At 50.5% G+C, this 27,450-nt stretch overlaps 8 protein-coding genes across 8 annotated transcripts; 4 read left to right on the top strand and 4 right to left on the bottom strand.

Moving 5' to 3' along the window:
- Positions 1-216: 216 nt before the first annotated feature.
- TGAM01_v202451 (hypothetical protein) lies at positions 217-3,062 on the bottom strand (the record flags this gene model as incomplete). The annotated part of the gene is made up of 3 exons (XM_018804850.1): positions 217-399; positions 484-2,559; positions 2,616-3,062. 3 exons carry the CDS (start codon positions 3,060-3,062, stop codon positions 217-219), a joined length of 2,706 nt encoding a protein of 901 aa, XP_018661841.1.
- Positions 3,063-3,388: 326 nt separating this feature from the next.
- On the top strand, positions 3,389-4,854 carry TGAM01_v202449 (cytochrome c oxidase assembly protein subunit 15; the record flags this gene model as incomplete). The annotated part of the gene is made up of 2 exons (XM_018804851.1): positions 3,389-3,720; positions 3,783-4,854. The coding sequence occupies 2 exons, from the start codon at positions 3,389-3,391 to the stop codon at positions 4,852-4,854; spliced, it is 1,404 nt and encodes a 467-aa protein (XP_018661842.1).
- A 1,355-nt stretch (positions 4,855-6,209) lies between these two features.
- On the bottom strand, positions 6,210-7,742 carry TGAM01_v202450 (hypothetical protein; the record flags this gene model as incomplete). The annotated part of the gene is made up of 4 exons (XM_024548999.1): positions 6,210-6,229; positions 6,280-6,727; positions 6,821-7,082; positions 7,165-7,742. The coding sequence occupies 4 exons, from the start codon at positions 7,740-7,742 to the stop codon at positions 6,210-6,212; spliced, it is 1,308 nt and encodes a 435-aa protein (XP_024406238.1).
- Positions 7,743-8,374: 632 nt separating this feature from the next.
- TGAM01_v202448 (hypothetical protein) lies at positions 8,375-9,636 on the top strand (the record flags this gene model as incomplete). The annotated part of the gene is made up of 3 exons (XM_018804853.1): positions 8,375-8,461; positions 8,758-8,892; positions 9,265-9,636. The coding sequence occupies 3 exons, from the start codon at positions 8,375-8,377 to the stop codon at positions 9,634-9,636; spliced, it is 594 nt and encodes a 197-aa protein (XP_018661844.1).
- A 4,068-nt stretch (positions 9,637-13,704) lies between these two features.
- On the top strand, positions 13,705-14,680 carry TGAM01_v202447 (hypothetical protein; the record flags this gene model as incomplete). Its single annotated transcript, XM_018804854.1, has 4 exons — positions 13,705-13,976; positions 14,030-14,072; positions 14,134-14,213; positions 14,272-14,680. 4 exons carry the CDS (start codon positions 13,705-13,707, stop codon positions 14,678-14,680), a joined length of 804 nt encoding a protein of 267 aa, XP_018661845.1.
- Positions 14,681-17,294: 2,614 nt separating this feature from the next.
- On the top strand, positions 17,295-18,368 carry TGAM01_v202446 (hypothetical protein; the record flags this gene model as incomplete). The annotated part of the gene is made up of 1 exon (XM_018804855.1): positions 17,295-18,368. One exon carries the CDS (start codon positions 17,295-17,297, stop codon positions 18,366-18,368), a length of 1,074 nt encoding a protein of 357 aa, XP_018661846.1.
- Positions 18,369-19,023: 655 nt separating this feature from the next.
- TGAM01_v202445 (hypothetical protein) lies at positions 19,024-22,610 on the bottom strand (the record flags this gene model as incomplete). Its single annotated transcript, XM_018804856.1, has 5 exons — positions 19,024-19,028; positions 19,082-19,552; positions 19,623-20,778; positions 21,384-22,052; positions 22,191-22,610. The coding sequence occupies 5 exons, from the start codon at positions 22,608-22,610 to the stop codon at positions 19,024-19,026; spliced, it is 2,721 nt and encodes a 906-aa protein (XP_018661847.1).
- Positions 22,611-23,849: 1,239 nt separating this feature from the next.
- On the bottom strand, positions 23,850-27,333 carry TGAM01_v202444 (AGC/PKA protein kinase; the record flags this gene model as incomplete). Its single annotated transcript, XM_018804857.1, has 3 exons — positions 23,850-25,434; positions 25,488-26,289; positions 26,349-27,333. The coding sequence occupies 3 exons, from the start codon at positions 27,331-27,333 to the stop codon at positions 23,850-23,852; spliced, it is 3,372 nt and encodes a 1,123-aa protein (XP_018661848.1).
- Between the last annotated feature and the right edge of the window lie 117 nt (positions 27,334-27,450).

Here is a 27,450-nt window from a genome sequence, read left to right as displayed (position 1 = left end):
AGTTCTAATGATACCAACCAATTAAAGCAAAACCCTTGCATTCTCTTCTTTGAGTGACGTTTAAGCTAATTGGGGATGAACGATCCTGAAAATCAGACGAAAAATGGGTTATATAAAAGTGTATATATTCATCAAGATCCAGAATCAGCATTCAGTTCGGACACATCTATTATAGCTCTACAATATGAAAAGAAGAAAAGAAGACAAGAAAAGCATCTATGCATTTGGCTTCGACATGGGCGTGATGATGCCCTGCTTCATAATAACGCGCGGCTTCGTGCTAGCCTGGAACGTCTCCTTGGTCATCCATTCCGGTCCGACGGGCAGTCGTAAAGAGCGCTCGTATTGTTGTTGCGATTCGAAGGGGAAGGGGAGCTGGGCGGCGAGGTAGCGATCGTTCTATGAGAGGGAGAAGAGTTAGTAACGACAGATTCAATCTTGATTTTTCAAGAAGACAGAGAACAAAGTTGATGTTATACTAACCTTTTTGATGCGCTTCTCGTTGATAATGACCTTGTCCAGCTTGGCGTCCTTGCGATCCTTCTTGTTGATGCCCTCCACCTTTGTCAGGAAGCGCCCTTGGTGCCTCTTCTTCTCGCGGCTGCTGACTCCATCGCCTACCCAGGAACCCCAGCCGGGTAACGTGTTGTCAATGACTTTATCGTCGTCTTCCTCGGCGATTTCGTCCTTTTCGCGCTGGAACTCGGCGACGACGTCTTCGCCGGCAAAGGCGCGGGCCACGAGGTCCTTGTCGCGGATGGCCATGGGCAGGCGGATGTCTGAGTCTGAGTCTGCGTCGGATTCGGAGGAGGAGTCATCGTCTTGAGGCTGTTTTGTCTTCTTGGAGGAGGGTTTCGGCTTGGAGGAGGGTTGGGATGCGGTGAGGATGTTGGCGTTGAGGTCGAGATCGTCGGCTCGGGCAGACTTCTTTTTACGTGACTCGCCCTTGGACCAGGCTCCTGCTATCGAGGTCGTTGTCTCTGCGGGTGTGGTCGACCAGGCGTGACTGATGGCGCCGTTTGAGATGTGAGGGGCTCCGTCACCGTTGGCGAAGCTTGTGTTGTTTTCTTCTTCCTCATCCCGTGCGAGCTTCTTCCTGCTTGCCCGGGCAGAGTTTTGCGGCATGGAGAACGGGTTTGCCGCTCCGCTACCGTATTGCCGTCGTCCGACCTCTCCTCCCTTTTCTTCTTCATCGTCATCGGAGTCTTGTGCGTCCTCTCCGTCGAGCTCTTTGCGGATTTCCTGGATGAGATCGTCGTTTGCCTTCTTCTTTGCTGCCTCTGCCTTTTGCATGAACTTCATCTTCATTAATCTCGACTGAGGCCCACTGTCTTCCTTCTCGAGCTCATCCAACTGTCGCAGCAGGTCTGCGTTATCGCCATCGTCGTCGTCGTCAGATCCAGAACTACTAGTCTCATCTGAATCGTCTCCGTCGCCTCTTGAGCTCTTGCCTTCTTTCCTTCTGCGGAGGTCCTCATCCTTGCGAGCCATTTCTGTCAACCCCGCCCGGAAATCGTCATCCCAAACCGCACGCTTCGCCTTGGATCCCATCTTGGCCCATTTGCTATCCTTGTGGCGCTGGCCCACTCGCTCCAGCGCACGTCGACGATCCTGAGCCTCCCTCTCTTCCTCCGAGTCAATCTCGCCAGCCTCGGCCATGGCTTCTCTGGTAGCCATTTCGTCGCGCTCCTTTTGTTTTCGGTGCACCCGGTGGTAGGCCTTACTCTTGATCTTCTTGATGCGGGCGGCGCGTTTTGCTTCCCTGGAAGCCAACTCGCGCTCTATGCGCTTCTTTTCCAAGGCTTGCTTCCGCGTAAGCAGGTTGCCTTCTTCGTCAAACTCTTGCTTCTTAGGCTTCTTCTCCTTTTCCAGCGACAGTCCGCTCTGCTCCATGATGCCCATGATTGTAGCTTCCAATTCGTTCGACGCACCCTTCAGTGACAGAGGCTGAAGTTCCGTCCGGTCAAGTCCAGCTGATTCTGAGTTTTGAGGGAGAGGGAATACCAAATGTTCGGCTCTGCGGTTTTGCTTAACAGTCTCTGTCCATCGATCCAGGGTCTCGTTCGTCTTCTCATAAGCCGCCGATCGGTCGATACGCCCTTGCTCTCTCCTCGATAACGGCACCTCTAGCTTCTTCGTTGAACCGGGCCGCTTCTCCTTTGACTCTTTCTTCATAAGCTTTACAGATTGCTTCATGAAAGGATCGTTCAATCCAGACAGCCCCAGATCGCCGAGATCAATTTTCTGCTTCCCAGACACCAAGACTTCTTTCTCGCCGTCATCATCTTCGCCTCCGAAACCAGATATCAGGCCCTTGAGCTGCTCAAGTTTGGCGGGGTCGGCTTCTTCGTCGCTGTCATCGAGGCCCTCAAACTCGTCGGAATCGTCGGAATCCTCCTCTTCTCCTGATTCAGAGTCCTCTTCTTCCTCTTCTCCTTCTGGCTCCTCTTCAGATTCCTCTTCGAATTGGTCCAAAGCTGTGGCCAGATCTATGGCATCCTCGCCAAGAGTTTCGCCTTGGTCGTCATTTCCGTCGTCAGAATCCTCCGAGTCGTCGTCCTATACCCCAGGTCAGTGCCCTCATCCCATCGTTCTCAAAAGTAGTAGCTTCTCACCTTGCGCTGGCCAGTTTTTGATCCGCGAAAGGCATAGCCCTGGAACATCTCATTGTCGCTATCACCAAACGCATCGTCACTCTCAATTTCAGAGTCGTCGTCGTTGTCCGCCATGCCACCCAATTGCCACTCGTTGCCCTCGCTGTCGCTGCCAAACTCTACATCGCCGTCTGCTGCACCCCGCGGGGCCTTGGTCTTCTTTCGCTTGGGACCCTCTTCTTCCTCTTCCTCATCCTCGTCATCTTCCTCTCGTCCATGCTTTTTCTCGATTTCAGCGTCCAGTTCTCGCGCACGTGGTGTCCTCTTATCTTTTGTAGGAAACCTCTCTTGCGCAATGTTGAATGCATTCAGTGCATTCGTCTGCGCTCTCGACTTGGACTTCTTGGGGCCAGCCTTTGCCTTTGGCTGGGCCAACAAGGACCGTCCATGCGCCTGTCGACCTGGCATCTTCAATAAATCTGGATTCGAATCTGAAGACGGTAAATTGCCAGCAGTCGCGCAATCACAGCTTTCGAATTGCTGGTTTTTTTGTGCTGCTAGCCAATTTGCTTCTTTAACTTTTTTCTGCCATGTAGAAAATTTGGCGGTGAAGCTAGCTTGGAGCCATCCCACCTATCAGCATCCTTGCAAATCTTTAGCGCAATAATTGGTGCCCGCCTCGGCGCTCTCTATGCGCCGAACCACATGCAGTCTTAAACCGCAGGCCGCAAATATCGTGCCATTTTGACTATTTTCGTCCTCACATCAAGCGCCATTGCGCGAAATTGCAAACAATGGTGCTGTTTGCGGCCGGCATGCGGAGGGCAGCCCTTCAGGTGCCCTCCAAGTTCTTCGTCTGCAATCAATGCCTTCGACAGGCGCCCAGACGCTCTCCTTCACCTATCCTGAACATCGTACGATCGCGAGGATATGCCGATGCAAAGCCATTGGAGAACTTGGCGGCCAAAAGCGCTGCGGCAGCGGCAACGCAGGCACGAGCCCAAGCCTCAAAGGAGTTCCCAAAAAAGACTACTAGCAAGGGAGTTGCGGTATGGTTACTGGGCAGTGCTGCAAGCGTATTTGGCATTGTCGTCTTCGGCGGACTTACAAGACTAACTGAGTCTGGGTATGAGATTCACAATTGGCGCGAGATGTCACAGCTCAACTACTAACAATTGTGCGCCGCAGACTAAGCATAACGGAATGGAAACCTGTGACGGGCTCTTTGCCCCCCATGTCAACTGCCGATTGGGAATCCGAGTTTGAAAAGTACCGTGCCTCTCCGGAATTCAAGATCCTCAACCCTCATATGACCCTGGAAGAATTCAAAAAGATCTACTACATGGAATGGACGCACCGACTGTGGGGTCGCTTCATCGGCCTCTCCTTCGTTCTCCCTTCGCTGTACTTCGTCGCTCGCCGCAAAGTCTCTCCCAAGATGGCACTCAACCTGCTCGGCATTTCCAGTCTGATCGGCGTCCAGGGCTTCATCGGCTGGTGGATGGTCAAATCGGGTCTCAAGGATGATCTCTTTGCTCCCGGCTCGCACCCTCGTGTTTCCCAGTACCGATTGACTGCTCATTTGGCCACTGCCTTCCTTTGCTACTCCTGGATGCTCGTGTCTGGTATCACCATCCTCCGCACTCGCCGCATGCTCGCCGACCCCGCCGCCGCCGCTACTGCCATCAAGGCCATTCAGAACCCCGCCCTCAGCACCCTCAGACGCTCTGTCTTTGGCATCACCGGTCTCGTCTTCCTCACTGCCATGTCCGGCGCCTTGGTCGCCGGTCTCGATGCTGGTCTCATTTACAACGAGTTCCCCAAGATGGGTCTTGGCTACGCTCCTCCCAAGTCCGAGCTGTTCGACAAGTTCTACTCTCGCAAGGAGGATCGCTCCGATCTCTGGTGGCGCAACATGCTCGAAAACCCCAGTCTCGTCCAGCTCGATCACCGAATCTTGGCCATTACAACCTTCTGTACCATCTTGACCCTTTGGGCTTATTCTCGCACCGGAAAGATCTCTGCCGTTCTCCCCAAGAGCGCAAAGAAGGGCACCACTGGGCTTGTTCATCTGGTCACCATGCAGGCGGCTCTTGGAATTTCCACTCTCATCTACATGGTCCCTACTCACCTCGCCGCCACCCACCAGGCTGGCGCCCTTGCAGTTCTCACAGGTGCTTTAGTTTTATCACATCGACTGCATATTCCGAAGTCAACTGTGCGGTTGATTGAAAAGAGACTGAAGCATATTAAGCCATGAACTGAGATCTCTTTTACCTTGTATTAATAGATGATGTATTAAGCTTAATGGAAGGAAATCACCTGGACAACGGCTGAGAAAAAACAATTTCATGTAAGAGCAACTCAACTCAAATCACCTAGATATTATATGATATATATATATATATATATAGCAGAGCGGGAGGAGAGTATTCTCCAAGAAAATTCACTGTATAAATTCACCTATTAACTCCTATTCCTAACACTTAATTTCTAGTGAGCAGTACAAGGCAATAGTATCACAAAAGTTACATCTCATTCTTTTGCTTACCCAATCCCATTGTACTAATAAACCAAAAAAATGCTGTAGTAGAAAAAAGATAAAGAGAGAGAGAGAGTGAAATCTAGAAAAATCCTCCCAGCCCTCTTGTCCTTCCTTTCCCCTCCCGATTCTATATATGCTTCTATCCTGCCTGATGTTGCGATTCGTATATTAGCACAGCATCAGTGCGCAAATGCCTAATGCTCCTATGTTGTTGAAGAATCGTGAGATTTTTTATGCCGCATTGACTAAAAGTAAAGGTTTTTTCGATGAATAAACTCCGTTGAGAATGAATGCTATTGCGATGACGACTAGTCTATAGCCGTTTTAAAATAAAAAATAAAAAAAAAAAAAAAAGAAAGAAAGAAAGAAATAAATAAAAAAAAAACCCTTTCTATTAACCGTCCAAAATACGCCTTCTTCCGATGTCTCTTTTTCGTCGACATTGTTATTCCAAATACATATCGCCGCGGACGCCTTGCATCGCTATGCTCATATCTGCGCCGTGCATTGCATTAGCTTGCATTGCTGCCATATTCATATTTGGTATAGCACGGTTCATGTTTGCCATAGCAGCTCTGCTTGCAGGGCTACCGGCCACATTTTGCATCATGAAACGCATATCCGCTGTCGCATTGCGTTGCTGGGCTTGCTGCTGCTGAGCCTGCTGCTGTTGCTGCTGTTGCTGCTGGACTTGCTGTTGAACTTGCTGCTGAACCTGCTGTTGAACCTGCTGTTGGGCTTGTTGTTGAGCATGTTGTTGGACTTGCTGCTGGGCTTGTTGGATCTGCTGCTGTGGCTGTGGCTGTGGCTGTGGCTGTTGTTGCTGCTGTTGTTGCTGCTGGGCCATGGGAGCTTGGGCTCGAGAAGCGTCAAGCTGTGCTTGCTGCTGTAGGGGCGAGTGCGCAGTCTTGACAGGAGATTGAACCATAGCAAAGCTATCGTCATCCTCCATTTCAGCATCGGCATCTTGGTCGCTCGTTTCTTCGACTGATGGCGGGCCTGTATTGGTTGCTGAGGATGCACTCTGTTCGCTCGCCGGTTCGTTTGAGCTTGCGTTTGACAGCCTCTTGTCAAGCTGCACTGGTTGCGGCTGGGTCAATTGTGGTGTTTGAACGGCGCTCTGAGGCTCCGATGGACTACTTTGGCTGTTCGCAGCAGGGGTCTGGGCCGCCGCCTGCTCTAGAGGCCGCTGGGCAGGCATGCCGCTGGCTGCCTCGCGGGTCGATGCGATGACACTCTTCCATCTTTCTATTGACTTGGCTACAACGGTGCTCAAGTCTAGATGCCGATCCTCTGGCTCATAGCCAACAAGCCTACTCCCTATAACACTCTGCTCATGATACGCGATGACATCTCGATCCACGGGAATGGTAGATGGCGTGAGAATCTTGTACTCTCTCGGCTGTTGCAGCCGATTCAGCTGGTCGATGTGCGATTTCAGGTTTGCGTTCTCTTGTTTCAGGTTATGCTGCTCGTCTTTCATCTTATCAATTTGCTTATGCATTCGGCCCACTCCCCGTGCCAGCTCCAGATGCCAGAGCTCACTTTTCCGCTGAACAGGCAAAGATTCCCAGACTGCAAACGCAGACTGCAGATGTTCATTGACATGAGTTTCAAGCAACTCTGTTTTGTCCGATATGAGCCTTATAAGCCCCCCTGGATCTCTAAATGGTACACTCACAGGGTACACCATCTCCCCTATTACGGCTGTCGTAGCAGAAACATGGGTAGCCTTCCAAGCCTTGAATTCCTCTTGGAAAAAGGCCTGAAGTGCAACATATTCACGCTTACCTGGCGTCGAAAGAGACCAGGATGTTGATGTGGGGTGTTGGGTTGAAGAGAACAAAGTCGGAGGCGGCAGCAGACAATGAATGGCAAGAGATGGGAAGTCAAGGGCAAGGGGATCGAAATCAAATGGCGTTGAGTTGCGATCAGTCTGTTGTCTAGATGGGTGTCAGCCATTTGTGGCTACATATCATCCACTCGATATACAAGTGGACACAGTCATTGGAAAACGTTACTTACTTTGCAGCCCGCCACGAGCTCACCAGTTCTCTCAGTGCCAACTCGGCAGCTTTGGCAGTATCCATTGCGTCTGTCAACTTCTGCTTGATATCGAACTGAGCCTTCTGTGCCATCTGTTTGCTAACATTCCTGGACAGGCCAGAGCGCTTGTTAGCGTCTTGAGGGGCACTGGCATCCCATGCGTTTTTGCCTGGCGTGTCCTTTATTACGCCAGTAGCTTCCCAAGAAGCAGCAAAAGGATATTTGTTGGCAGCTGAATCAGCTTTGAAGCTATCTGAGTCTTGTCCAAGCGCCGTCTTCCCGGCTGTTGGCTTTGGCGTGCTGCCAGGGGTGGAATTGTCTCTTCGGGCACCCAAAGAACCTCGAGGCTGGCGCCGAGTGATGTTGCCACGGAGTTTTCGGATAGCGTCCACATCATGGATGCCATCCGGGGGCTTTGGATTCTTTTCTTTGATATAGAGGTCAAGATGTCGACCGAGGGATGACGAGGTGAAGGCCTGGCCACAGTATTCGCAGTTTTTGTCTTTTACAGCCTTGGGCTGGTTGCCCTCGGCAATTGGTTGCGGCGTTTCAGACATTCTAGAAGAGACAGTGCGTTGTATTGATATGCAATGCTCGTGAGGAGAGAGACGTCGAACAGCTGGACAGAGTCGATTGTTGAAGTAGAAGCGATCGATCGGTTGGAGGACGGTTCTCGTGTGCTACGAAACAAAACAACAGAAGGTGGTCTAGGAGAAGACAGCCAAAGCCAGCGGCTCCTTTCGTGGAGCTGGACTTTCGAAGATCATAAGGAGCGTGTGAAGCAAACCAGGGGCGGTTGATAACGAGCGTGGGTAGGCAATCGCCCTCAGGGGGGAGAAGCTTCTTCAAACCACAAGCCAAATAGCACAGGGAAAATGTCAATGCGGGAAGCAAGCAGAAGAATTCCTCACAACGACGGCACAGAAACAGCTCATCCATTCCCCCTCGTGACAAGCTCAGAGTCAGGAGAAGTCGAGAAACCTTTAATTGTTTTTTTTTAGGTGGTGAACCGGCTCAGGGGTGGAACCTCCAGCGGGACGCCTGCCACGGCCGAAAAAGAAGACTAGAAGCCTCCCCACCAGGACCTGGCTCAGGATCCGCAGCGCACAGCTTCCAGGCGCCATAGGCGGCTCCTAGCGGGCAGCCCAGGCGCTGGCACCCGCTAGAATCGCCCACCGCTAGGCGCCAGATGGGTGTGGCCGGACCCCTGGCCACCGGCGCTGCGCCAGAGGCCGGCCCCCCCAGGTTAGCAGCAGCTGTCAGCGACGTCGCAGAGGTCTGTCTGTCCACTCACGGCGCGGGTTGACGGGGGTCGATTCGTGCCGATCGTGACCACGGTTTGCTGGCGGGAGCATGGGCTGCAGTGAGTTGTTCAATAGTTCGGTCAGGCCACCTGCCGCTGAAGCCGGGCTGAGAGAAAGCTGAGGCGAGTCGGGCACCTATGTACGAGTTGCAGAAGGATGGGAACAGGGCATGTGCGGGCGTTGGCATATACGGCTCGGGAGTCTTACTGCTGCATGGCAGGACACATGGACGACCAGCTACAGCTACTGCTCCTGCCAACATCAACAGGAATGCAAATTGATCATCCAAGCTACCAGACAAGAGCAGAGGCGTCTGGCCATGGAGCCCACCTTTCAGGTTGCTTTAACCTACGGTGGCATTAAGTGGGCTGGCATGGCCAAAGGTGCCTGGAACCCGCCTGGCGTACGGTAGCGTCGTCGGTTTAACGCAGGAGCAACGGAGTATTGCGTCTGGACATTGAGCGTACGGGGCACCCGCCGAAGGAGCCTTGCAGCAGACTGCCACCGCGCCGGCCAGCTCGCATCGAGGCAGTGCCCTGCGGCTAGTCGTGTGTGTACTTTGTACGGAGTAACTTATATCATGACCCGGCTCCTCTCCCAATGCTGCGTCTGGCCTGGCTCCAGCACAGGCCTCGGACGGGCACGCACCCTATCCGTCGACTTTCGCAGATGCCGGGCCAGAGTACCTGTCAGGATGCTTGCCTGGCGCTGTCTTATGGGCAGCAGGCCAGCATGCGGTATACGGAGTGTGGCAGCTGAACTCTACTAGTCACAGGACAGGTCGAGACAGGACAAGACAAGACGAGTCATTGCCAGGATGCTGTCTACGGGCCAAAAGCGTCTGGACAGCGCGAAACCGGCTCGCAGGCTTGATCAACGCTCACCGGCAAGGGTGTCAGCGATCGGAACCATCTCAGGAGTAACGTGGACGCATCCTACCTGCCATTCAAAGGAGCGTATCGAGCTAGTCGGGTGCCAAGGGCACAGCTGGCTGCTTTCTCGTGGCGTCCTTGAATCCAATCGCTTGATTCTTGCATGCGAACTGCACGCGATCCCACCTCTCCTGCACCCGTACCAGCCACCCTGCTTCGCACCAGTCGAATTGCAAAAGATCCAGGCCGGCCGAACGCCGTCGACGAATGAATAGCGTAGCCACCAGGGGCCGACAATTGCTTAATGTCCACGCGAGCTGACAGAAGGGCCAGAATCAGAGCTGGTACGCAGTTTGTTTGTCCGTGCCATCGTTCCAGCCTTGGGATAGAGGATTGTCGACCTTACAACCGACAATCTCGCATTCTATACAGAGTACCTACACCTGCTACTCTGGTACTTTGCCCGCGAGAACCGAGTGCTTTTCGGGCACTAGTATTTCGCCCTCCAAATACTACAGGTCAGATTAAAAAGATCCGAGGGGTCAGGGGTCGTTAATTCGGGAGATCACCCAGACCGTCCAGGGGTCGAGTTTTTGGTCAAAGTTTGACCCCAAGACGAAGCTGTCTTCCTTCCAAGTTGAGCCAGAAGCGAGGCGCTTACTCTGTACACGTATGGACACACTACGAGGTATGATGGGAGATGAGGCGAGTCCCTAAAAGAGCCAGAGTTGTGTCAAACTGTTGGCCAAGGATTGTTCGTCATGACACGGAGGCTAACCCTTGTCCATTCCGGAGCTGTCATATCACTTCTCGGTCGTTATTTGGCGGTTGGTCAATGACCAAATTGCGTGTCTAGCCTTTGCGAGATACTGCTGCTGGTATCCGTCGTGCATGGCCATGTAGGATGGCGGGTCCTTTCGTCAAAGACCCAACCATTTTCGGTGATATCTCGTTCAAATTAATTTTTGCGGCGTCGTTTGTTACAGAGGGGGGTCAAGCCGCCGCGACGTTCACATATGCTAGGTATGGTAGAGTGCTCAGTAGCTTTTGCTCATTGTTTCTTATAGGATAAGCCGCGAGATACAGCCCCCTCAAATACAGACAGCGTCATCTAGCAGAAGAGGAAATGTGCTGATGGTCAGCCAAGCGGGCATTGGTGCGATTAGCGTACAGTAAGGCCGGCCAAATTTTAGCCAACATGGGTTCACACATCCAGGGTGCAGCAGTCCCTAGATGACGCCTTGACCTAGCCGAAGAAAGTGAGGCTTACATGGGCTCCCTAAGAAGAACTGGTCGCTCAATGACGAGTATATTTCATCCACAGCTCTTCTTGATCATATGTGATCTAGAGCACGAGGCGAGTACTGCTTAGACAGACATACAGCATCCGGATATAAAAGCCGGCCGGAAAGCTTCCTGTGTACCGACGTCAGTTTCGAAACCTCCAAAACATTGTCTCAAGTCATTTCATGGGAGGCGGGCCACATTTAGCTGTTTCTTTTATCCCTGAACTGCTGCAGTTGAGAGCTTTACAACCGGGGAACAAAGCGCCCATTGGTGAGTTTGCGATATCGCATGAAATACAAGGAACGTAATCGCAGGCAACGCAACTTGTATCTCACAATTGCTCTAAGGGCTTAAAATTCTAAGTACTACCTATTAGCTGTAGTATTAACGTACAGCGCACTCTCAAGCAGTCAGGTCGCCCCACCTCGCACTGCATACCTCTGGTTGTTGAAGTATACGGGACAGGCTGGATGCCTAGCGGATATGAGATATCAGATGCTAATGCTAATGCTTTTGCACAGGTCCAACAAGCCTGGGATGGAGCTTCAATACTCCGTCCACGGACTTTTTAATTGCTGTCTCGGGAGGATTATACTGTAGTAGCAACTGAGATGTACTGAGCCGCGGCTATAGCTGCTACTCAACTACCTGGTCGCGCCTATGACTAGCTGGAGAGCTAATCCTGCTAGCCCGGCCCAGGGTGTGCCTTCGTTTTGGTGTGGTGCTACTGAGAATCGTTCCTTCAGCACCCTATCTCGCCTCAAGATCGCATCTCGATACACCCATAGCTGGGCCGATCTATTCCGTGTATCCGCAAGATGCTACGTATTGCGACATGCCGGCTGCATACGAGACGCCAGAGCTACGCGGGCAAATCACAGGCGTCGTATCAAATACCCTCCACGGTCAGCGTTGCAATAGCACTAACACGGAGCAGCAGAGTAGGAACAGGAGCAATATCTCCCACTAAGACATTCCGCAAAGATCCATTGAAAAGTGAAGCGATCTTACCCCTGGCTAGGTCCCTTGCTGCCGGTTGTGAGTGTGGCTGCGTGAAGTTTAGCGGGCATTCGGTGTGGTAATCGGCCGGCCTTCTCGAACCGGCAACGCTTCGCGCCTTGCCGCGCTGGTCTCTTACCGTTTGTTTTAACTTGGTGGGCTCGGATCCCCGGGCCGTGGCACTTTTGGCGATCTCGACATGAGTTACGCCGTACCTGCTGCTGTCATGAGTACAACAGTAGTGCTCAAATTTCAACGGTTGGCCTGCGGACCGCGGTATACTTACAAGTAGCCGTAGCACTCTTTTCCTAAAACCAAGCGATGGCGTCTGAAGCCCGCGACGAGCGAGCAAGTGCTTAACTAGGCGCCCACAATAAAAGCTCGTGTCCCTTAGTACTAGCAGCATGTGATTCTGCCGAAAAGCTGACCAACCCGTAGAGTGTTGGTTGGTACCCGAGCTTACTTGTACATGCTTACTTGCGATGAGTAGCTACTTGGACGATCACAAGTGGGCAAACCACCAAAAGGACATTACTTGCAACCAGACCTTTTGTTAGATTGTGCCAAGAGAAGCCCCAATACATTGGCCGGACAGAAAAAGGGTAAATGGCGCGCCTGCGAGACATATTAGCATATGCATGTTTAAATTAATGCGACGTCCTACCAACAACGTTCCATAGTGAGAGCTGGTGTACTGCAATAAGCCTCGCAACACCGCCGTCCTTCCGGCCCTTTATGCAGGCCAGGCTGAATATAGCCCCTGGTGTGGTAGGATGTCGCCGACTCACGTTTTGCTGTTTTCCCGACGGCGGGTCGGATCATCCAGAACCGGCGTAATTGTGAAGATGAAGGCATGGCCTGATGTCTGGTTTGTTTCAGGATATCATTCGTCAACGCATAATCGCAATTATTGGCTACTGCTCAGCATACTACTAGTATCCCGTATTCATGGGTACGTTGATGCTCGGGGTGAAATGGTCGGTACTCTATTCAATACTCGGCAGCCTCGGCTTACTTCACCAGATGAAGAATGGAGCTCACCTCGCACTGCACAGAAGGGGATCTGCTTACCTGTCCGTTAAGATTTCAGCATGGGGGCCAGCGATAGCCAGGATCTCGGATATCGCCATACGAGGCGAGCCGAGGGCTTTAAGCTTGACCTACACATACGTACACGGCAAGTTGAGTTCAGACTGATTCATGGGCAGTAAAATAACGAAACGTCATTGAACGACGCTTCATGTGGCAGAGCACATGTAAAGATCAAATTGAACATGGCAACTCAATCACTGCGGTATACTTTACTCGCTCATGAAAGTTCACACAGAATGCCGACAGTGAGAACATAATCTACTAGTATGTTTGCCTCGGAACTACCACAAAAACTCTGGCAAAATTGAAAGTTATCTGGACATGTTCCCACGTTAATTGAATGCGCACAGCTTCAGGTTTCCATATTCAAGACTTGGTTGCATCCAACCCGTCATGGCGATCTTGTTTGTCTGCTAGCAAGCAAACTGCTGTGAGCATGTGCGCCAGCACAGACGATCTCGCGGCATGGAAACAAAGGAGGGGTTTTTCTCCGAGGCTATCAGTACTAACAAGAAGTGGGTGAGTGCATTGTGCAAACTGGGCGGTTTCGACACTGTAGCAGACGAGCTCATGGAGGGAAGCTCTTTGAAGCTCTTTAGCTCGATCGCAAGAACGGTTCAACTTGCTCACGTGATTGGGCGTCGCTGGTGGCTGGGGCAACACCAAAGCTTGGAGAGTTGCGCCGCCTAGTCGCGTTTGCTTACTGAACATCGTCAGGTTTGCGCCGGTTGCGCCGCTTTGAATTGCGGGTTCGACTTTTTGCCAATTATAAATTGAACTGAACACTTGCGGAAATGCCGCCAGGTACGTGCTCTCTGTTTGCTGTTAGGTTATCGTTCCTTGGAGTACTTCGCCACTTCCAGCTGGCAGGCGCCTGCTACCACGGCCAGTCACTGCCAGCTTAACTATTTCTACACCTGAAATTTTGACTACAACATCACCAATCGTTTTCTCATTGTTGCACCATGGCGCGGAGAGGAAGACCCCCTGCTAATAAACGAGCAGCACTCAGCGACGAGGAGACCTCGGACTACGAGACTGCGCCGCCCATCAAGTCTCCGCGCAAGTCAAATTCCATGTCCGACGACGCGAGCGACTCGCTTGCATTACCGCGGCGAAACGGACGACCCAGCAGGAAGGAGGAGAAAGAGCCGACTGATGCAGAAGTGGGCGTGTACGCGGAAGTGGACGCGGAGGATGATGAGGAGGACGATGAGGAAGAGCTCGACGAGGACGTGTACGTTGGCCTAACTCGACATAAGAAGGCCGTGACTCTGACAGCTATCATAGGTTCATCGTTGAAGCCATTAAGAAGCACATGATCGACGAAGATGTATGCCAAATATGATACCCAAAGTCCGATATATCCCCTAGGCACGACTGACGCCGCTTAGGGAACGCTGAAATTCCATGTCAAATGGGAGGGCTATGAGAAAAAGTCGGACATGACCTGGGAGCCCGAGGAGAATTTACAGTATGTGTCGTGCTTCGATACGTTAAGCAAGTTAGTGGGCTGACTTTGTTACGCCCAGGGAATCAGCTGGCGACATTCTGGCCGGCTACCTCGAATCCATCGGCGGGCGAGAAAAGATATTTGAGGAGACACAGGAAGCTGCCAAAGGCAAGAAGCGCAGCCGTACCTCCAGCACGGCTGCATCTGCCAGTACAAAGCGCTCCAAGAGAAACGGGACACATCCTAGCGAATCGACGCCCCCAGCGACATCGGATAAATGGAATCCTCCGGCAGGATCTTGGGAGGACGAAATCGATACGATTGACGCTTGCGAAGACGAAGGCAGCGGTCGGCTCATTGTTTACCTTGTGTGGAAAAACGGACGTAAGACGAAGCACGACACAAAGGTCATTTACAAGAAGTGCCCGCAAAAGGTAAGCGTGCCCTCAGCCGTTGAGTTTCATACGAATCTAGACATGAGAGGCTAATCATTGGGGGAATAGATGTTGGCATTCTATGAACGCCATGTACGAATCATCAGAGAAGAGAATAGGCAGCTGACTGAATGAAGAGTTACGACGCTCAAGTGAGGAGACGTCGGAAGGGAATCAAGAGCGAAAGTGTTTTCATTCGCCCCTTTTCTATCTCATCAAAGTGGAGTTCCAGGATTGAGTTTTATTCTTCGACTACTTCCTACACTTATCGTATGAAGGCTGGCGTATGTGGATTGTTTTGGTTCTGACATTTACTTAATCTTCGCCCCTGTTTTCTTACAAGCTATGATTTCGCAATTACATGGCCTCTTGCCATTACCTGGTAGTAACCACTACCTAACTGGCCTCTATTGATAGTAGAAGTGGTATGGACTGCAGGGCGGTGTACATGTATCAACTGCTGGAGGTATTTGCAGAGTGCAGTTTGACTTTGTATCTTTACATGACGACGTTACTTTATTCATGGATGACTGAATGAAGCTATTTATTGGCTGACAACGTCCGCCTCTTTCAAATGGGCTTGTACGATTTACACGCGACAGAACAGCTCACAGTATAGCGACAAGGGTTTGGAATATTTCTTCCTTCTTCCGTATCTCTAGCACGTTTCAACAAGTCACCAGCACACACGACCGTTTCCCATCTCTGGCCAATGACATGCCACCAGCGCATCTCCTACAGAGCCCGTTCTGTTTCCCATAATCATGAGGCTGGGAAACACGATCGGGCTCCACTGAAACAGCAAAGCCTCAACTCCTCCTGCCCGTAACACAAGTTACTGTGCTGCACGAACTGCTAGTGAGAAAATCAGCAGCATCAGTGGGGTTACAGGGATACAGAAGACGTAAGCCACCTCAGCTAGTCCCAGGCACGACAGCCAAAAAGAAGCTTGGTGGCATTCCCAGCCTTGCGATTTTTTTTTTTTGCGAAAATGGAGTGGCGGGGCAACCAGCGTGTACCTACATATAGCTGGGGGGGGTGAAGGATGGGCGCATTTTATCGTGTACGCGTGAAGGGGCCTCTTGTTTTGTGATCTGTATTCATTGTTTATGAATAACGGAGCGCTTTGATTGATTGGTTTGCCTTTCTTGGGATTGATCATTACTGTTCTTTTTTTTGGAAAGAAATCTTTTAGATAACCAAGCCGCGTTTATACTCGAAAACGGTCCTCTTTCTCTTGTTTTGGTGCTGGACCCGCTGTTGTTTTTGCGGTGACGAGACTGATTGTTTGGTATGTCGCTTGTCTCTTTTTTCGGGTTGATGCAGGATGAATGAGCAGTTTGCTAATCGGGTCTCACGCAGTCTACCAACGCATTCTGCCTATTTACTCTTACGGTGTATTCTTCCGTGAAGCGATCAACAAACACGAGAACAAAGCGCCTCAGCTACACCGCCCACGCCTCACATCAACACCACCAAAAATATCCAACATAAACAAACAACGTCCGTATAAAACACTTTTCGATCCCCAAGCCGGGGATCTCTCACATCCGTCGCCATGACGCAACGCAACTACGTCATCGCCATCATCATCATCGTTCTCTTCATCGTGCTGGCGGCCATTTCCTTTGGCATCTACAAGCTGGTGCATGGAGCGCGACGAGAGCTCAGCGTGACGTCTGTGTCGAGTAGCAGCCACAGTCAGAGCTTGGCGGACTAACACTGATTGAGCAAGAAATTTCTTTCTTTTGCGAGACATTTTGTTTCAACGTCGTGCGTTTCTTTGCACGGTGTTTAAGATAATGAGTCTGGGAGGAGAGGTTTCTTGTGCTGAGATTGTCTGATGCTGCTTTTTACAAAGGGCTGTCATTGATGGTGGCCTTTATATATATACTATATATTTCTTGCTTGGATATGAGGCGCTGGGTTGTGTTTTTGGTTTTCCAGTCCTGGATAACATGAGCTGTTTTTAAACATGTTTTGGATTTGAACTGGCTACAAGAGTTTCTTTTTGGTTTTTGGTTTTTTGGAAACATTCGCGTGCGCGATTGGGGCCTACGTTACTGTGTGGCCCTGGGTTTTGGATATACTGCTTATATGAGACCTGATGGATATTGGTATGACTATAATGAGAGAGATGAATACATGTGTATATCGCAGCGCGGATGATGCAAAGGATTTTTTTTGTACTGAGACTTATTGAAGAGTGTGAATACAACAAACAGTTGAAAGTACTCAATGATCACCACTTTTGCTGCAATGGCGGTTCACAGTCGGTGTGTCTCACGAGCCTGAACTCTCAAGAACAGTGAAGTGAAGAGACTCAACTGTAAAACTCCGTGTATGAGCTCCATCTCTGCGCCCAAATGCTCAGCCATTGCGATTGTTCTCAAATGAGCAGAGTAGCTGCTCTTCCTGTGCACTTTTTCACACCGCACTCTCTCTGATTGTCCGCAAGACCGCTCTTTTGATCAGATGGACTCTTGCAAACACTCTGAATCACTGCCCTGTAATTCACCATAAGTATGCTTTCTCGCAACACCACGCTCTCTTCTGCTTTTTGTTCCTTCAGCTTCCTCGACTTCGACAACTCGTCAACATCTGCTCCATCTATTTCCTCTAACTAAACAGCCTCATATCATCACTTACACCGTTCAAGATTGGGAAGATGGATGCGAGCAGTTCGTCGTCAAAGCCCCGTGAAGCCATGTCGGGACACTTTCCCAGCATATCTACATCTCCAGAGGCTCTGAGCGCTTCTTCTCCTTCAAGCGACAAAGTTAATCAGGAGCCTCACATGCGCTGGCCGCCTCCAACATTTCTCGCCGGGCAGGGCTTCAACATGCCGTTCCAGCAACGGGCTTCTAACCCCTTACTCGCTTTTGCTCGCCTTCAGGACAAATACAAACAACATTTCGAAACGCGCTATAGTCCTCAAACCAATCCTTTCGGCTCCAGTTTCTCTTCGCCAATTTCATCATCAAAGCTCCCGAAACTCAACAGCCAACACTCGTCCTTTTCCACCCGCCTTAATCAAGAACAGCGCATAACTGCAAGCCTTCATGTTCTCCGTCACGTTCAACAAACCCTTCAGCAGCGCTACCAGGAGGCACAAACACAACTCGCCCGCACGGAGAAACTCTTAGAGCAGACGGCATGGGATCTCTTCTTCCAGAGCCCCCTGGACTTTATGTGCCACGAAATGGATATACTCACCGGCGCCCCTACGATCAACGCCATTACGGGGGGAAGAAGCATCATTCCGCAGGCTCAAGCGTTTCCCGAGAGTGAGGCGTGGATGAAGAAGCTGGACGACTTGAGGGACTTGCAGGATGAGGAATGTGCTGTGAAGAAGAGGATGGAGAAGACTATGGGGCAGATGAAGCGGACGGATGAGATGATGATTGTGGGCAGTTTGAAGCAACAGGAGTTATCTTTGCATCAAAGCAGCCCTTTTCCTTTTGGTGGCCAATATGGCATGGCGCTTCCTCATCATTTTCCTGCAGTTCAGACCGTGGCAGTTCCATCAGGCGTGATGGGTATTAACACGGCTGGACCCTCGAAGAGTACGGCATCTGCTGCGCCAAGCTTGTTTTCAAATTGGCCACAGTCTGCTGCTTCTCCTGATGTTAATCAAGATGAGGCTGGCAGCATGAAGAACGCCGATAGCAGCAGCACGGGTAGTAGCAGCCACTTTGAGGCACGTTGCGGTCCTGACTGCTGTGGACACTTTAGTCAGTGATGTGATGGAGAGGTTGGGCTCTAGTTGGGGTTTTATGACAAACGTATTTTGCTATTGCTGGGAGTTTAGAGAGTTTGGTTCAGCTCAGAATGAGGACGGCATTACATCTAGACAAACCGAGGCTTGGGGTGGGGGAGCTGGTTATAAGAGCCAATACTATTTCTATTTCTATTTCTATTGCTATTGCTATTGCTATTGCTATTGCTATTGCTATTGCTATTGCTATTGCTATTGCTATTGCTATTGCTATTGCTGATATTATGAGTTTTCAAGATTGTTAGCAGGCTAAATACAATTCTTTCTACTACAATCATGTGTTTCTTCCGTTTCATTGCAAAAACCCTTGGATAAGGAGGTAGTGACTCGTTGCTGATGTCTAGCACGGACGTATATACAGCTCCTCACACACTCGTATTAGACATCAAATTTACATCCTTGTTCATTCTATCGAACCCTCCAGACTCTATCATCACTACCATCATACTCCGGCACATCTCCAAATACCCACGTCCACCAAGACGCCGACGAGTCACTCACATGCCTACACTCAAGCTGAACCGTATACAAATTATCTTCCGGCAACATTACAATCTCCGCCTTCAACAAAGCCCCAATAGACGAGCAGTCAAACGTACTATTCCTCTTCTCCCCCCAATCAATCTGATACCTAAAATCAGCAAGATGTTCGTCCGGCTCAAGCCTCACCAACGCACACCAGGGCTCCTGTCGCCAGCCCGCTCTGTCAAAGTTGTAAACCACATCCAAGCCCAGTACGAGCGCCACAAATTGCCCAGGATGCTTCATCGCCACCATCTGCTGCCTCACAAAATCTTTTGTGCCGATGAGGGCCTTGCGCTCTTGGCTCACATCTGAGAGGCCAACACGCACAACGCCCTCGATGGAGCGGGTGATGCCCTCATTTTTGGTTTCGTCGTGGCGCCGCTCGTAGCGGAGCACGCTGCATGGATACTTGTCGTGTACCTCGTATGAGCCCTGGAGCACGCGGTTGTCACGGTACCAGCGATCGGCTGGGAAGCCTTCTCGGGTGCTGATGCCGCTACTGAGAAGCTGGATGCGGAAACCGAGGGATGTGGATTCACGGGGGATCTGAGAGACTGAGACGAGTCGTGACTCCCAGACTGTTGGGTCTCGAAAGAGTTGTTCAACGTATGTGGTGATTTGGTCTTGACTCATTGTTAGCACCAGCCAGCTTGCTAAAGCAGCTTAATAAAACAATGAAGAGACTTTACTTACAAATCCAAGAATCAGAATGCGGTCTAGACCGCAACGACATGGTAGTAGAATCCAAGTGCGTCTCCCGAAGTATCCAAGGATTCACCCTCGCAAACTGCGAATTCTCCTCGTCCAGCGCACAAATATCAATGCACGGAGAAAAGTCTCCAGACGGGCCAAATCTACACCCAAGAGCAGCAAGATAGTAATTCGCCTGCAGGCCGCGCGGCAGCCGACGATACGCAGGATTGTCATTCTTCATCAGGAACATGTCCTGCGGCTGCACCAACAGCTCAACCTGCAAGCTCCTATTCACAATCTGCGCCGCCCGCCTCGAAGAACGACTGGTTGCGAAAGGAAACACCAGCTTGCCGGTGTGTTTGAAGGCGCTGGGCGACTCGGCCAAGAGCCCAAAGAGCTGCTGGTTCGGAAATTCCAGCTCCGGCACCACCCACGCGAAGATGGACTGGTCGTCGACCGTCTTGATGATCTCCTCCTGCAGCCGGAAGAAGGCATTCTTGCCCTCGCCATAAATCAGCGGTATCGACACCGAGAAGAGGCCCATGAGGCAATACGCCGTGTCCTCGATCCTCGTCGTCGTCCTACTCGCCGCCCAGGACATTTTGCGCGCCACCGTAATGATGGACGGATCAGCCCCGGCAAGCACGCTGATGTCGATGCCCGTAATGTCCGACAACAGGCCCTTCAGCAACGACTTGCGCCCCAACAGCTTCCAGTCCTTGGAGTAAAAGACAACATCCCTCGGGGCAATGAGCTCCTGCAGCGTCCACCCCCTCGTAAACCACCGACTGTTCCTAAACTCTGCGCTGAAGCAGTGCTCGGCGTCAATCAGGTACGCATAGCAGATGGCCGACCCGCGATACCACGAGTACATGGAGTTGATGGCCTCGGACAGTTCTGTGCTACTAGTCTTATCAATACAACAAGCATCAATCCAAATGTAAGCATAGCCTTCTGATTGAGCGAGCGCACATGCGCCCTCGACTTTGGCGAATCCTTGTGGTTTTCTTTGGCGGGCGAGCTCTATGGACTGGGTGACGTCTTGATATGTCAGCTCCTCGAGGCCCCAGGTGTGAGACAGGATGGCATATTCGGGGATGTTGCAGTCGAAGAATTCAGTGATTTGGTAGGTTTCCGTGTTGAGGAGCCGCATGTTCTGTTGGCAACTTTTGTGTCATTCCTTTTTTTTTCCTAACTTTCCAGCTCTTTTTGCACCAGAGTGCGTTGGCCTGGATGGAATATCTGGCTTGGTCATGATGTGCGATGTTTTGCTTACTTATAATAGTCGCCGTTTTGCTGCAGGTTACGACGCGACAGCACCTTTTGGGCCAAGTCAGAGGAGCTGAATGAAGCACTTGCATGGGTGGCTAGGCAGTCGATGGCAACCAACAAGGACAAACAGCCGATAGCACCGCAAAACAAGAGAAATAATAATATTTCTTTTCATTGTACGCCAAGGTAATGATACCGCCTTTTTTTCTATCATTGCAATGCCAATAGGCGGTCTAAAGTAAACTCATGCGTGTATGTCCTCATATGCCGAGGCTTAAAATAGAACCTCAGGCTGACAAAAGGAGAGGGAAAAAAAGGAAAAGCATTATTGGAAAATAAAAAAAAAGGAAACAATGTATAGCCAAAAAAAAGATCATCCAGATTCATCTCTCATCTTCACCAACTCATCAATCCCCTCCCTCTGTCAAACCCTCCTCTCAGCTGCCTCTCGGGCTTCACAACCTTGCCCTTCACCACGGTATATCTCACCAGGTTCTCGCAGTCCTCCGGCCTTATTCTTGCCAACCAAATGCACTGCGCAGCGCCCACATCTCCTTTCTCTTTATCTCCCTCTTCGTTCTCTGTTTGACTCTCATCTTTTCCCTCTTCCCCATTATCCTCCTTCGCCGCCGCCGCTTCCACCACTCCTTCGGGCAGCGGCTCGTCATCCTTGCCAAATGGGTTCGGCCGTCGATACACCATCACGTTGGCGGAGTACTTGTGGCCTCCAACATGGCTAATAAAGTAAATGCCCACACCGCCTGGTCTCTCATCGTGTAAGTCGCGATACAAGCCAAGTGGACGCAGATGTCTCTCCAGCTCTTTGCGCAAAAGCGGCGCGCTCTGGCCGCAGCGGGCGTCTCGCGTCTTCTGACTACACAAGAGGATCACGGCGCTGTGCGGACAAGAGTTGATGGTGAGATCGGGTAATGAGGCGTCTGGGCTGGGCAATGAGGCGGGGATGACGGAGCGCCAGGGGACGAGAGGAGACGAGCTCGTGGGTGCGTTGTTGATGACGCTGGTGATGAGCTGAGAGACGTTCTTTGGATGGACGTTTTGCACGGTGGCAAAGGCTGGGAGGAGGATGACGGTCGTGGGTTCTGAGTACTCATGGGTGTCGTGAGGCGTGGGTATATTGGATGCAGACAGCATGAGTCTCTATATCAAATTGTCAGTCATATGTGTCTTGACTCTTCTCATGCTCACTTTCATTCAGCTTGAGTGAGTTCACTTGAGCGCATCTCATCTCATCTCCCAACACTCTTTTAAATCAAAAATGAAAAATTTTAGACTTACGCCATTCGTCACTCCTCCCACCTTCTGAATCGCCTCCATCACACTCCCCTTCTCATCCGCCACGTCCCTCACCCAGTCACTCTTCCCCGTCCCCACCAGCACATGCGTGCTCCACCCCTTCACCTGTCCATACAGTAGATCCTCCTCATCAACCTTGAAGCCACGCGGGTACTTGACCGAGCAGCTCTCGCAGTCGTGCAGACACTCCTCGCCGTCGACCTCCGCAGAAGTCTTTCCGAAGAGCGCCTCCATCGGCGCCGAGCCCCCACTCGACGACGGTGCCGCCAGCTGCCCCGCGACGGAGGCCGGCACGGCGCCCAGCACCGAGTTCATGAGCGATTTCAGCGAGACGGCCATTTTCTGCTTGACGGGCATGCGCGGTGTTGCTGCGTTGCCGTTGGTGGCGGAGGGAGGTGGCATGGTAGAAAAGAGGAAAAGAAGAGCGCTTCCGAGTAGAGTAGAAAATAGTCCAAGTGGATAACCCGAAGCCCAGTGTCCAGTTAAGGGGGCAATTTTTGGTAATAGAAACAATCGCGTGCTTGCTAAACAGAATGAACAAACTTTAAATGAAAAGGAAAAAGAACAAATATCCACAGCTGTAAAACACAGCCGGGCTCCTTTAAAAGGAAAAGGGTAACTGAATCCTTGAATTCCCCCCCAAGCTCGGACTTACCGGTGTAAGCACAATATGCCTTGCAGGCCAAGAGAATAAAATCCTTATCAGATCCTGCCCCAACCGCGCGGCACAGCGAATCGGCCACCCACCAAATCCACTCTAACGCAGCCCCTCCCACTCTTCGCTTCGGATGCTAAGCCGATGGCCCGATGGGGGGCTTGCCTTACCCGCGTGGAGGGCTGCGCCGAAAGGGGAAATTCCCGTCATCGCCATATCGCTGCCGGCATTCCGTATACTTGGAACTTTTTGAGGTTGACGTCGTCATCTCATATTCCATGCCTCATCCACTACATGTCAGTCTTCCATCAACCAGCAGTTGAAAAGACAACTACTTACCAAGTCTTTCGTCGTTTGCCACGTAATCTCCCCCACAATCCACAATCTCAACCATCGCCGAGCATCTCCGAGCACAATTCACCGGCCCCCTTGTCGGAGCAAATCCTGTACCATGCAACGCATCATTATAACATTACGATCTATTCTAAGCTTACTAAAAACGTGGACTACCATAAGCACAGCAAACTGTTTTATCAATCATTACTGCGTAAGTGGACACGACTGATGCTATGTACCTTTTTACTATTGCGTGATCTTACTAGATTAAGTACTGAGTCTATGGTGCTACAACTACCAAGCAAATATATGCGTTTTGCTTTCCTTCTCTTACACGCAGTTAGTCATTGCGAAATACAAACGCACGATTTTGCATATTAAATTTAGAATAAGTTTAGAACTAGAGCAAATCCGCCACAGCATACATGGATGAAAATGCGGCAGCTTATAACATCTACTAAAGGTATTAGATTAGTATGCCGCTACAGTAAACATATCCGGGCTTAGATAGTCTTATGATACAATGAGAGAGAGCAGACCGCTTTAGCGATAGGAAAACAAGCTTTGGGAGGCCAAAGTTTTGCATTGAAAGCTCTCACTACTTATTGCCACCATGCAGGCACCATCATCTAAAGGGCATGGCCTCGTAGTTATCGAGAGTGTTGTTCCAGCAACACGACAATAGACTCATGCCCGTGTTCAGCAGCCCGCTGAAGCGGTGTATGACCAAAATACGTTTCTGTTATACTGGTGTCGGCGCCTTTCTCAAGAAGGAGCCTGACAGTAGACTCGTTCCCCCAAGTAGCAGCTAGGTGAAGCGCTGTGTCACCATAATTCCAATCTATGCTATCAATATCGGCGCCCTTCTCAAGCAGGAGCCTAACAGTAGACTCATGGCCAAATTTAGCCGCCAAATGAAGGGGCGTCCCTTCGTATTCAGCTATCGCCATGATATCGGCGCCCTTCTCAAGCAGGACCCTAACAGTAGACTCGTAGCCAGATCTAGCAGCCTCATGAAGCGGCGTCGACCCACTGACATCTGCCGCCCCAACGTCGGCGTGCCTCTCAACTAGTAGCCTAACAATAGACTCATGCCCATGTGAAGCAGCATAGTAAATCGGCGTGCACCCACTGGATATTGTCACCTTGATGTCGGCGCCCATCTCAAGCAGGAGTCTTACGATGGCCTCATGTCCATCTTCTATAGCCAAAAGAAGTGGTGTCCAACCCTGATTATCTTTCGCCTCAAAATTGGCGCCTTTCTCATGCAGGAGCTTTACAATGTCCTCATGCCCATACAAAGCAGCTTGCGAAATTGGCGTCCAGCAAGAATTATCTTCCGCCTCCATGTCAGCGCCGTGTTCAAGCAGCAGCCTCACGGTGGCCTCGTGCCCCTTAGCGGCAGCACACGAGAGTGGCGTACGTCCATGGTAATCCCTAAAATCTACATTATGCCCATTCTTAAGCAAAGAAGTCATGCACATTAGGCCAAAATACGCTGCAAGATGAATGCTCACTATTTCCTCATCCACTACGTTCGTATGGTATCCGTATTCAATAAAGATTAATGCCTGGTATGAGGCAGACGCCTTAGCTTCATCCTCCAGAAAATCAAGAATTAGCCGTTTGTCTGGAGCGGCGCGAGCATGATGTCCCCAGTTATGCGCAGCGTAGCTGTAGAGTGGATTTGATCGTAGCCGCCCGTGTTCTCTAGACAAAAATTGGTAGCATCCACTCTCGAAGATACTGAAAGAGAGATAAGTAATGCATACTTCAGTGATATCGGCCTCTGCATCCGGAAACCAATCTTGTCGTGTTCGATCGAAGTACTCTTGCGTTGTGTAGTGAACTAAACGGATGACATTGCTCTCTTTATCAAACGTAACCAATCCAGCACATGCTGAGATCAGGTCCTCAATCTCTGGTAGATTATCCGGATCAAGCTCAGTGCTTCCGACCTCTACTCCAAGGGCATGTTGGAGTTCCAAAGTGGTTAGTCGCCGTTTTGCGCTGGTGATCCATGCCAAGACCTTCTTTCCAAGTACTTGAAAGCCCGGCATTTGACTGTTTATTCTGTCCATTGCTTGTTCATATGCCTTTTCTAGGACTCTGCGTTTTTTATCTTCTCCTAATCCTAGTTGGTTTTGCTTATTAAATCGCTCCAGTGAGGACTTTATTTGCTTTACAGATGTCTTGTCTTTGAGCGAATCCAGATAAAGTTGCGCAAGTAGAAACCTGAACGAATGTTAGCAGCTGTCTGGTAACTTTGGCGCAAGAAGATTTCTGACATTCCCTCCACGGCACTTGCAATTTCAGTCTTGATTTTTTCTTGTATATCCGGCCTGTTCAAGATACATCTTGGGAGATCTGACATGTGGCCATCAAGATATGTACGCACGTCTTCATTAGTGGCTGAAATCTCACGTCTGAGGTGCGTCTTGAATTGTCCCTCAATATCTGGAATGGGTCGTGAAGTTGCAAAGAGATTCGTTACACTGTTGGCTTGGAGATCGAAAATATATGAGAGGAGTCTCAGTCCGCAGTCATTAAAAGGTTGACATTCATCAAGCGCATCGACGATGATGAACACTTTCGAGTACATAGTTGCGACCACCTGGAGAGCCTTTGAGATTTCGTCCGTGGATAGTCTCGTCCGTCTTTCTTTGTGTTGGCTAAAGAGATCTTTTACACTTTCTGGGAAAGACTGGCTTCGAGCTAGCTGTTTCAGCAGACTCGCCATCAAGTATTCAATCTTTTGCTCGTCTTTTTGCCTGAAATTGAAGTAGATGTACGCAATGCCAATTGTTGGGTCATTCCCGAATCTTGTAATGAGATCGTTGATCACGATCGCTGTGAGAATAGTTTTGCCTGATCCTGGAATGCCCGGGCAAAATAGTGTGTTCTTGTGAGAGTCCAACCACGTCTGGTACTCATCGCAGCCTAAAAACCATTGACCAGTTCCCGGCTCTCGTCTGTTGAAGAAGTCGCTATGTTGAGGGCCATATTCGATTGGCGTAAGCCAATCAAGAAAATCTTTATTAGCTTGGTCATGCTGCACTTGGATGACTTCGTCAATGCTTTGCTGGACGCCTAAAGATTACACATGATTAATATCTATTTATTGGGCAATTCGGTTGCCTGAGACGCACCAGAAAGAACTTCGCTAATCTTCTTCTCAGCTTCAATCCTGTTGGGAGCTATTCGACGGAGAAGGTCTTTTGCATATGCAGCTGCTGTCATTGCGGCATAGCCCTGCCATTCTTTGCTCTTGTGGGAATCCGAATAGTCGCATATACCGCGGATGACCAGGCAAGGAAAGTGATTCATCAGCCCTGCCGCTTCCATTTCAAAGCATAGTATATCCTCTTCTGCCGCAAGCTTATCCCTAAGTAAAGCATCCTTCATTAACTGATTTCCAGAGGCAATGATGCCATAGTGGATTGCCGGATTATCCTCGTCTTCAGTCCTTTCGGGTCGCAACGCTACCCTCATTACATCAGTACTACAGATTGCTGAACAATTATCGCAATATCTAGGGTGCACGACATCAGAACGGTAAAGCCTATCGAGGCTTTGATGTGGCCGACTGTATGCTTTCTGGAGTCTTTTCTTCTGTAGGAGGATGTTGTTAATATCCCCTTCAAGGCCATGCCCATCGCTCTCGTACTGGCCGCTGAGTACAGTCATTGCCGTGCGCAGGACGGCCGGAGGTTGATTAAGAAATCCCGTTGGCTTGAAGCTCTGATCTTGAATGGTTTTGCCAAAGTCATACTGAAATACGCCACCCTTTCCGTCTCGAGGAGCGCTGACCACAACGTCGCCCAGACGGATATCATGCCTTTGGCTCGGCGCACCACCGCCAATCCCGACCATCAGGCCTATTCTGACATTACAAAAGCTATGCATCATGTCTCTTGCGACACTAGCAGCAGAGGATGTGCCATACTCCCCGTCAGGTAACACGGCAATAACAACATTGTGCCCCCAAATTTTACCCAGCGTATAAGCGTTGTTGTCATTGGGTGACACAGCTGTAGGTCCTTCGTGTTCCTCGTCGAGAAATGCTCGTGCAGTCACATACTCCGTTCTTATAGCGCAAATCCAGCCGACCGTGTAGTCATCAGGCTGTGGCATGTCCGCTCGTAAGGTGATTCAAATGCAAGGTAAGCCTGAAGATGTACGCCGAATTTTGATGGACAGAGTTGCAATGAACCAACGGATTTAATGATGAAAGAAGCCACGACACCGCGA

The sequence above is a fragment of the Trichoderma gamsii genome (genome assembly GCF_001481775.2).
Source record: "Trichoderma gamsii strain T6085 chromosome Unknown Scaffold_6.2, whole genome shotgun sequence".
Lineage (NCBI taxonomy): Eukaryota > Fungi > Ascomycota > Sordariomycetes > Hypocreales > Hypocreaceae > Trichoderma > Trichoderma gamsii.
This window is presented reverse-complemented; position numbering and strand designations above follow the sequence as displayed.